We start from the raw sequence: 8844 nt of genomic DNA on the forward strand, positions 1-8844 counted from the left end.
TGTGTGTGTGTGTCTTCTCATACTGATCATAACCATGCCCGTCACACTCAGGTCCACGTTCAATCGACGTGCGCGTCACCAGCCGTCCCTAACAGAGGATACCCACGCCGTTCAGATACTGCTGTGTGGTATTGAGAGTGCGCTGTATGTGCTGATGCTGCATTTGCACTACTACCTGACAGTTGCCGCTACCACAACACCGCTGCCATACGTTACAACAAGTACGTTACTTGCATATATGCGTATGAAGTGAGATATGGGATGTGTTCTGTTTGTGCGTGGGGTGAGTCATGTATGTGTTATAGTGTTTGTGTCTATCTATCTTTGGTGAAGTCGCAATATTATAGCTATAGGTCAAGAGTAGCTGCTGGCACAGTGCCGTTGCCCAAGTATCTGTACAATACCGTCAGGAGTGTATATAGATGCATGAGTCCCTATATATATATATATTATAATACATTATTATATATTATAATATTATATTATATGATATTACATTATAATATTAATTTATATATATATGTATATATCTCTGATTGAATACGCATCCCTGTGTGGCGTGCTCATAGTTCGCGTACACATGAAGATAGCTGCTTACATATGTGCCAATATATATATCATCTGCAAAGTAATGCAGTCGGCATCGATATCCGTTGCGTAGCAACAGCTATCAAACAACTATCAATCCCAATCTACACACTATACGCTGCGGACACATTACTTCAATCCTATGCGATAGACGGACGCCATCGCACCTTAATCTCAATCAGCGCACAATACACATCGAATACTACACTTGTGTGCGATTTAATTGATACTACACTTGTGTGTGATTTAATTGATACTACACTTGTGTGTGATTTAATTGATACTACACTTGTGTGTGATTTAATTGATACTACACTTGTGTGTGATTTAATTGATACTACATTTGTGTGTACTTTAATTTATACTACACTTGTGTGTGATGTAATTGATATTACACTTGTGTGTGATTTAATTAATACTACAATTGTGTGTGATATAATTAATACTACACTTGTGTGTGATTTAATTGATACTACACTTGTGTGTGATTTAATTGTCTGTGATCTCATAGCCCCTACCCAACCAATTCCGATCGGCATCCCACACGCAGAGTAAACATACCTTCACACGCTCATATGCGGTGTTGTACCCCCTACACCCCATGTCCCACACCCAAACCCTAAAACCCTAAAACCCTAAAACCCTAAAACCACACCCTACTCAGAGTATTGCGGATCGGCATCGGGGATTGATGTGGATGACGGGGGCATGCTCATGGGCGGAGAAATCACCTGGGACCAAATGACGCGAGAGTCGCGTGAGAAGCTCAAGTCCACGGCCAGTTCATGTCTGGCCCAAGTGCTGGACAACCTCCAGTTCTCACAGGATATTCAGGTATGCCCGGCGGAGTGTACATGTGTATACGTGTTGAGATGTGTGTGCGTGTGTGTGCGTGTGTGTGTGTTTATAATGTTGTATTGCGATAAATTGCATACACAATATTCATCGATACGATCCGCCATCCTTCGGCAGGCTCTTCTCGTGTAGCGCTTCTGCGATGTGCTTGCCTCGGTATAATGGAGTGTTGCTTTTGTGTGCGTGTGCGTGTGCGTGTGCGTGTGCGTGTGCGTGTGCGTGTGCGTGTGCGTGTCTATTGGTAATGCGTAGTGCCTGTGTGGGTAGTCTCAGCTCTCGTCCGTCGTATGGGCACTTGAGCATGTGCTGCCTATACCGATGAAGCTGTCTGGTAAATATTTTTAAGTACACAGACTCTTCGACGTCATAGTCCGCTTCCCGCAAATATATGTATATGTAGGCTATTCATAAGGGTATATACACGTATAACTTCGTTCAATTGCGTTCGCTTAGCTACATGTGGATGGCGGCAGCTGTGTGGCTCTTATGCATGATGCTGCCCCGGCATAGTAGTCCGTGCCTGCGAGTGTGTGTAGTTGTAGTCAACCGCTTGTGTTGGGTAGCGTGCAACGCTTGGATAGTGCACGCTTGGATAGTGCACGCTTGCACATGTGCTAGGCTATCAGTTCATACTGTCGTGGGATGTGTAGTCATATGGACGTACGGCAGAAATAGGCTGGGTATGATCGTAGGTGCCATTCACAATACGCATTCTATAAGACTTGTTTATGGAGACCCTTTCAGCGCCTACTACATTTTTGTGTGTTGATTTTTAATTCGACTAGCGTATCCGCATCTGTCTGACTTTAGTAAATACGTACCACAGTGGACCACTATATCTCCAAGCAGAACACGCCAAGCTATAAACTGTGTATAGTGACCAAGCTATCAGCTGTGTATAGTGACCTAGCTATAAGCTGTGTATAGTGACCAAGCTATAAGCTGTGTATAGTGACCAAGCTATAAGCTGTGTATAGTGACCAAGCTATAAGCTGTATAGTGACCAAGCTATAAACTGTGTATAGTGACCAAGCTATAAGCTGTGTATAGTGACCAAGCTATAAGCTGTGTATAGTGACCAAGCTATAAGCTGTGTATAGTGACCAAGCTATAAGCTGTGTATAGTGACCAAGCTATAAGCTGTGTATAGTGACCAAGCTATCAGCTGTGTATAGTGACCAATCTATCAGCTGTGTATAGTGACCAAGCTATCAGCTGTGTATAGTGACCAAGCTATCAGCAGTGTATAGTGACCAAGCTATCAGCTGTGTATATAGTGACCAAGCTATCAGCTGTGTATAGTGACCAAGCTATCAGCTGTGTATAGTGACCAAGCTATCAGCAGTGTATAGTGACCAAGCTATCAGCTGTGTATAGTGACCAAGCTATAAACTGTGTATAGTGCCATGTGCACTGATGGAGAGACTACGGTGTATTACATCAGGTGCAGGTGCATTTCATCAGATTGTATATCTACCCCCTGTGAGGGTGTTATGAAACTCATTTCATACATTTTTGCAATCCTGAATATACTATTGCGCACTCACGAATGAATGTCTATTGAATCCACCATTCATCCATATAGTGCACACAACTGTTTCCATTCATTAACTTACTCTCCTTTGCACAATTGCAGGCTCAGCTATACACTTTAACGGGGTGCTCATCAGAGTTTATCGAAACAGTGAGTCAACAAATCCGTACTTTGCTCGAACTGGAGAGGCGCGGGGTATCATACTAGGCTCTCCATCTCTAGACTTGCTACGCTGTGATACCTTCTATGGCCATCGGCATGTTAGTCAACCAAAGGCCCAGGAATAAATACCGGGCTTCTTTACACAATAAAAAAATGCAAACAATATCGTAGTTTAGATTATACACAAATGGTTGTCGGAGTATGGACACTTATGAGTATCACTGCGTCGCAAAGTGGAAAAACAGGCCATTTCGCGCATATGTGCATGGAAAGCGTGTTTGGCTATCAATGAATAGTTAACTAGGCTCGATCGAACCATATAGAGTCATAATACTTAAATTTATTAGTTGCTCAACTTAACAATCGACACTGGTCCAGGAGTATCAAATCTATGCGATTCCAAGATAAACGCATCAGTCGAACGATCATTTTTTAACCAAGTACATTTTAACTATGTCCTATACAATTGCAGGCAGTCAGTTGCCCGGCTGTTCAGACTGCGAGCGCTGTTGGACCCACGAAATCGCTGATCGAAGAAGTTCATACTAGCTGCTACACTTATTAGAGCATCCTGCAGATCCAGAATGTGATCACACGCACCACCACTCTCGCCATAGTCACAGTTGCACACGCATCCGTCATCATCTCTACAGACTTCGTTACACTCATCTACTTCCTCTAGACTAATATTTGACGCCGGGTCCCAAACCCCATAAGCGTCGCACGAGTACGATACTACTCCCTGAACTTTACGGATGTCACTTTTTGTACCCTTCAGGTTGTTCGTGGTATGGATACTGCGTTGAAGTTCGGCCAAACTTGACAGAGATACTTCCGAAGGTGAGATCCATTGTACTGGATTGTACATTGGTTCGGACTTATGCTTAGTCGTCGACTTATGCTGCGGCCTGCCCAAGGTGTTGCTGGCACCAATCCTTAATCGAGAGAAAGATTTGGGTAACGACGATGAGCGTTTGTTTTTCCGGTCTGGCGATACAAACTTCTTATTTTCCTTGTGCTTCCCTTCACTGAAATGCATATTGTTTAGGTCCATACAGTAGTCTGAATGGGGCTCAACACCCGAGCTGTAGCGTGATGTTTTATGCTTATAACTCACTGCGTCGTGTGCGACATTATGCATTGCCACCAAACCAACGTTTAGATTTCCATTGATCATTGTATAATCCACCAGCTATTGTATAACAGTTGATTAACAGTAGTTCATTGTCTGGCAATTGACAAATGCATCGTTATATATATTCATAAATCACTAACGGATCCGACGAAAACAAATACTGTATGAAGGCAAAGACTGTTTCGGAGGCCATTGATATATCGAACATGAGTGGTAGTGTCCCCGCCGAATTTAAAAAATACTGAATGATCAACTAAGAATTCTGCCCGCCGATCAAATCATGCATGTTCCGTGTCCTTCCAACTCCAAGCCATTCAGCTCTCGCACGCGTATACGTTAAAATAGCGCACGAAATATATGTAAAAATTACTAAACTGTGACACTCAACAGTCCCTCGGTGCGAATTCGCCGTCCTAAGGCAAAAGCCACTCAGATCTGAAACCAATTCGATATATCGCACTTCGAAATACGATATGGCACATATTTAAGCTTCTCACAAATTGTCAGTTTGTCACAATAAGATCAGATTTGTTGCATCACTCTACTTTAGCTACACACTATGTAATTGGTGCACACGCAAAATCATAAATTACAAGCAAAGAATTTCGCTCCTGAAGCACTGACTCCGGGCGAGTAGACTGTCAGTTATCCAATTCGTTCATTGTTGTTGTGCTCCGGCATGAAAGAGACATAATCAACAAAATCACCTTCTAAAAATAGATATCAAATAGATCTTCAGACTAAAAGAGTCAAAAATTCTATAAATAGTTATTGCTATGGAATGTACCCAGAAAGTTGGCTGAAACCTTTAATTCAATTTTTTTTTAAAGTAAAACCGTTTTTCGAGTCGTGCACTCCGTGCAGGGCATTTTAAACCGCAGAGTCAGGAGTGGCTTTATTTATCAGCTATCTAAATTTCTCTGCTCCTCGCTTTGTCGCGGTCTCGCGGACACATCACACACTGTTGACTGTTGACTGATACTTTATTGCAGTATTACCGTTTTATTCCTTTTTATATATATAAAAAGGTTTTCGTTGTTGGGGTTGGCACTTGGCAGTAAATACTTGGCACTGGCAGTTCGAATGTTCGACGGACGGGTCAGCGGGGTCACGTCGCACGGAAAATATTTATCGATGGTCCGGCGGGGCGGTGGGACTGTTGGTTTTTTTTTCAGCATGTTTTTTCTTAAACTTTCTTTTGTGATGTTTATGTATAATTCCTTCTTCTCAACGAAGGCTTCGCAAAAAAAATGTTTATTTTCATAAAGGTTTTTAATTTGTATGTATTTATGTAGTGTAAGATTTGCATTTATTTATTTTTTATATAAATACACTGGGGGGCTTGGCGGCCCCACTGGAGACTCGGGGACTCGGGGACGGTTTGGAACAACAGAAGGCTTTAGAATGCTGCACAAGTAATCAACGTTGAACAACGACCAACTCTTGCAAGTTGCAACTCCTGTTGTTGGCAAATAATCTAGTAGATAGATGACTAAATTCCTATATATAAAAACCATTATACAAAGAATTTCGCACCTTTAGCACTCTAAGCCCTAAGGAGTCTATAAAGCTTTTCTCTCTTGTGTGAGTAACTTCATGTAATTATTGTCACAGTTTTCTGCTTTTTTTATCCGATGTATGAATGAATTTACTCTCTATATAATGAAATGTCTCGTATTGGCCATAGAATGGAATGACTAATGAGAACTCGCTCCTCTCTCTTGTTGTTGTGATCTTCTTGTGAGTCGTGACAGACTGGCAGAGTGGCAGTTTTAATGAACAGCTTGTTGCAGTTCCCAGTTTTATATATAGTGAGATGGAGAGCAAAACGATTCTTCCCGTCTCACTGACAGTGTACAGAAAGCAGTTTTTATCTTAGAAGCTTTTAACTTTCGAGCCCCACAAAGGCACAAATCACAATCACATACAAACATACTCAAAATTCAAAAAATGAGTGGAATCAGAAGTTCAGAAATCAGCCCTCAGGCCACTGCCTCATCCCTCAGGTCAAATATATTCGTTATACCTGAAGCCGCCCCTGGACTCCTGGAGTCTGCACTCTGCACGACTGGGCTGGACTCGCTGGACTCGCTGGAGGCTGGAATCGCTGGATTGATCTCGCTGGAGGCTGGACTCGTTGAGGAACGGAGCCTGGTCCCTGGATGGCAGAGGGCTGGAGGCTGGAGGCTGGACTTATATGTAAGCGCACCCAAATTTGAATTCTAACGTAGAAAAGAATAGAGGCCGAAGGCCGACCGGTCTATTATAGGGCCTAAATGGCGTGTGTTTTGACAACATGGACAACGCAGCACATACAGATAATTGTTTGAACGTTATATCGATTTTAAGTCAGGTTGATGTTATGTGTGTGGTTGAAACCTGGCATAACACCACATTTCTTAATTACATACGCTCGAACACACGCTATCATACACTACATCAAAACACCACCCATCAAATTTTCAACTTGTACACTCTTCACCGTATGCGGTGTTCTTTCTGTGCTTTGGCGTTCATATGGCCGTGTTCTACTTTCCACTCAAATCGCTTACTGAAGGAGACGTCAGGCGATACATGAATCCTCCCGAGATTGGCGGTTTCCAACCAGATGTCATGTGGGGAGATTTCAACTTCAAAGCCCGGAAGTATGGCCACGCATCTACAAATCACGGACTACGTATGAAAACGATTGAGACTACTCTGCGTAAGACGTGGCACTTGGACTACCTCTATGTTGGCGGCTCAACTGGTACTGAACATGCGTATCATCGACTTACCACCCTCGCCTCCCTCCAAACTTATAAGCTGACGGACTACGGTATCTGTGGTGACCACACCTTTGGACTCGATCTCCAGATACTTCCCACGAATCAAATCCATCGGCCCCAACAAATGCGAGCAATGCCGCCGCCTCCGGACCAACGAATCCCCTCCCATGGATATAACCGATATCGCCATCGACTGTATCAACTACGCAACAAATCCCGCGCGCAACTATTCCAAGCCAAAATCTGGGCGCATCAGAACCTACTACGGACCTTATCTCACTTTACGTGGACCAGCAAAAGGGCTGCTACGAATTCTCGACCGCATCTGATGCTATGCCACTAACCCACAAATCTTTGGAGGGTTCTAGTATGACTTAAACAGACCTTGGGTTCAGCGGCTGCCAAACCACTCGTTCCGCCCACGTCTGACCACCCAAAGCAATGCACAAATGTTCAAAGATATTGCGTACTAATGACGGTCTCCGCGCCAACCCTGCATACCGGGTACCGATGACACAGGCACTACCCTCGCTGACTACTTTGAGGCCCTATTCAACTCTACAAACCCGTACGTAGTTCCACCGGATACCGAGCCCTCTCCTGATGCCACTTCCACCATACGCCCCGGCGACGGGATCTACATCCTCCTCCTGAAGGCCGCAGTGGAGCGCTCTACCAAACGCCGGACATTAGGACGCCCCGACACCAATAGCCCATTGATTAGACTCCTTGCCGAAGCATTCACTGAGCTACTGAAGGCGGGTACCTTCACCGTAGCTCTGAACTGAAGTCTCCTGACAGCGCACCCAAAGAAAGCCGATGCAGATATCACATCCCCCGCCGACTTCCGCCCCATCACGCTTAAGCAAATAGTCAGACGCATCATTGAAAAGTGCTTTCTTAATCTGATTACGAGCCACCCCGGCTCTGCTACCCATGATACCCAAGCTGACTTCAAATCACGGTATTCCTGTCATACTCAAGCACTTGCTGCCATGGAATCTGAGACACAGTCAGAAGAGGAGTGGAACGACGTCTGTCTGGACCTAACCAAGGCATACGACAAGGTCGCTCTCCCACGCCTATGGGTACTTCTGCGTCACGCTGGAATGCCCGAAAACTGGATCAACTGCCTCAGGGTCCCTACCCGAGTGACATACCGCGGCACGCTCTCGTCTCTATTCCATAGAACGAATGGCATCCTACAAGGCTCAATCGTCGCCCCCAGCTCTTTATTATCTAAATGGATTCCTTAGCTGTCACGCTAGCACAATTTCGGCCCAAGCTCTTCCGCTCTTATTTATTTGTCGATGACACACGGATCCAAGCCTCTCGATCGGTTTCGCTCCAGCCCTTCTTAGATGACATTGATGCGTGGGGACGCAAATCTGGCCTCGAACAGGGTGTCATTAAACCCCGAGTACGATCTACCGACTTGCGACACGCGGCGCCAACCCTCCGTATAAATGGTGAGCTTATCACGCCGACGCTTGCAGACGCACCTTGGAACACACATTACCTCCCCCTGAGACTGGCGCCCACACATGCCGAACCGAAACACTCCAAATACCTGGGGCTCCCACTCTCTCACGGAGTACCAGGAATCAATGGTTGCAGCATTGTCACTGGGTATCGCCTCTTTCCGCGCTTATGGCTTCCATGGCTTCAGCTGGGGACACCCCCGCAACCGACTGGTGATGTTCAAAACATTTATCCTATCCACGGCTACATATGGGCTGAACATTATTACCTGGGCTCCGCCTATATGGAAGGATGCGTTGGATCCCCTATTCGAGCGCTTT

The 8844-nt window shown here is 44.8% G+C and overlaps 3 protein-coding genes across 3 annotated transcripts in view; 2 read left to right on the forward strand and 1 right to left on the reverse strand.

Moving 5' to 3' along the window:
* SARC_05475 (hypothetical protein) overlaps positions 1-3300 on the forward strand; it is a 12344-nt gene extending 9044 nt beyond the window's left edge. Inside the window, exons 11-13 of the mRNA XM_014300660.1 lie at positions 52-221; positions 1253-1422; positions 3080-3300. Coding sequence (XP_014156135.1) covers positions 52-221; positions 1253-1422; positions 3080-3184 — 445 coding nt within the window. The 3' untranslated portion in view covers positions 3185-3300. The remainder of the gene's footprint in view (positions 1-51; positions 222-1252; positions 1423-3079) is intronic.
* Positions 3301-3459: 159 nt separating this feature from the next.
* SARC_05476 (hypothetical protein) lies at positions 3460-4423 on the reverse strand. Its single transcript, XM_014300661.1, has one exon. It carries the CDS (start codon positions 4314-4316, stop codon positions 3591-3593), a length of 726 nt encoding a protein of 241 aa, XP_014156136.1. The 5' UTR covers positions 4317-4423; the 3' UTR covers positions 3460-3590.
* A 1801-nt stretch (positions 4424-6224) lies between these two features.
* Positions 6225-6500, forward strand: SARC_05477 (hypothetical protein; the record flags this gene model as incomplete). Its single annotated transcript, XM_014300662.1, has 1 exon — positions 6225-6500. The coding sequence occupies one exon, from the start codon at positions 6225-6227 to the stop codon at positions 6498-6500; it is 276 nt and encodes a 91-aa protein (XP_014156137.1).
* Between the last annotated feature and the right edge of the window lie 2344 nt (positions 6501-8844).

This window comes from Sphaeroforma arctica (genome assembly GCF_001186125.1).
Source record: "Sphaeroforma arctica JP610 unplaced genomic scaffold supercont1.351, whole genome shotgun sequence".
Taxonomy (NCBI): domain Eukaryota; class Ichthyosporea; order Ichthyophonida; genus Sphaeroforma; species Sphaeroforma arctica.

Excerpts from the sequence above, each read along its gene's own strand:
- SARC_05476 (XM_014300661.1), bottom strand. The coding sequence starts at position 4,316 with ATGATCAATGGAAATCTAAACGTTGGTTTGGTGGCAATGCATAATGTC.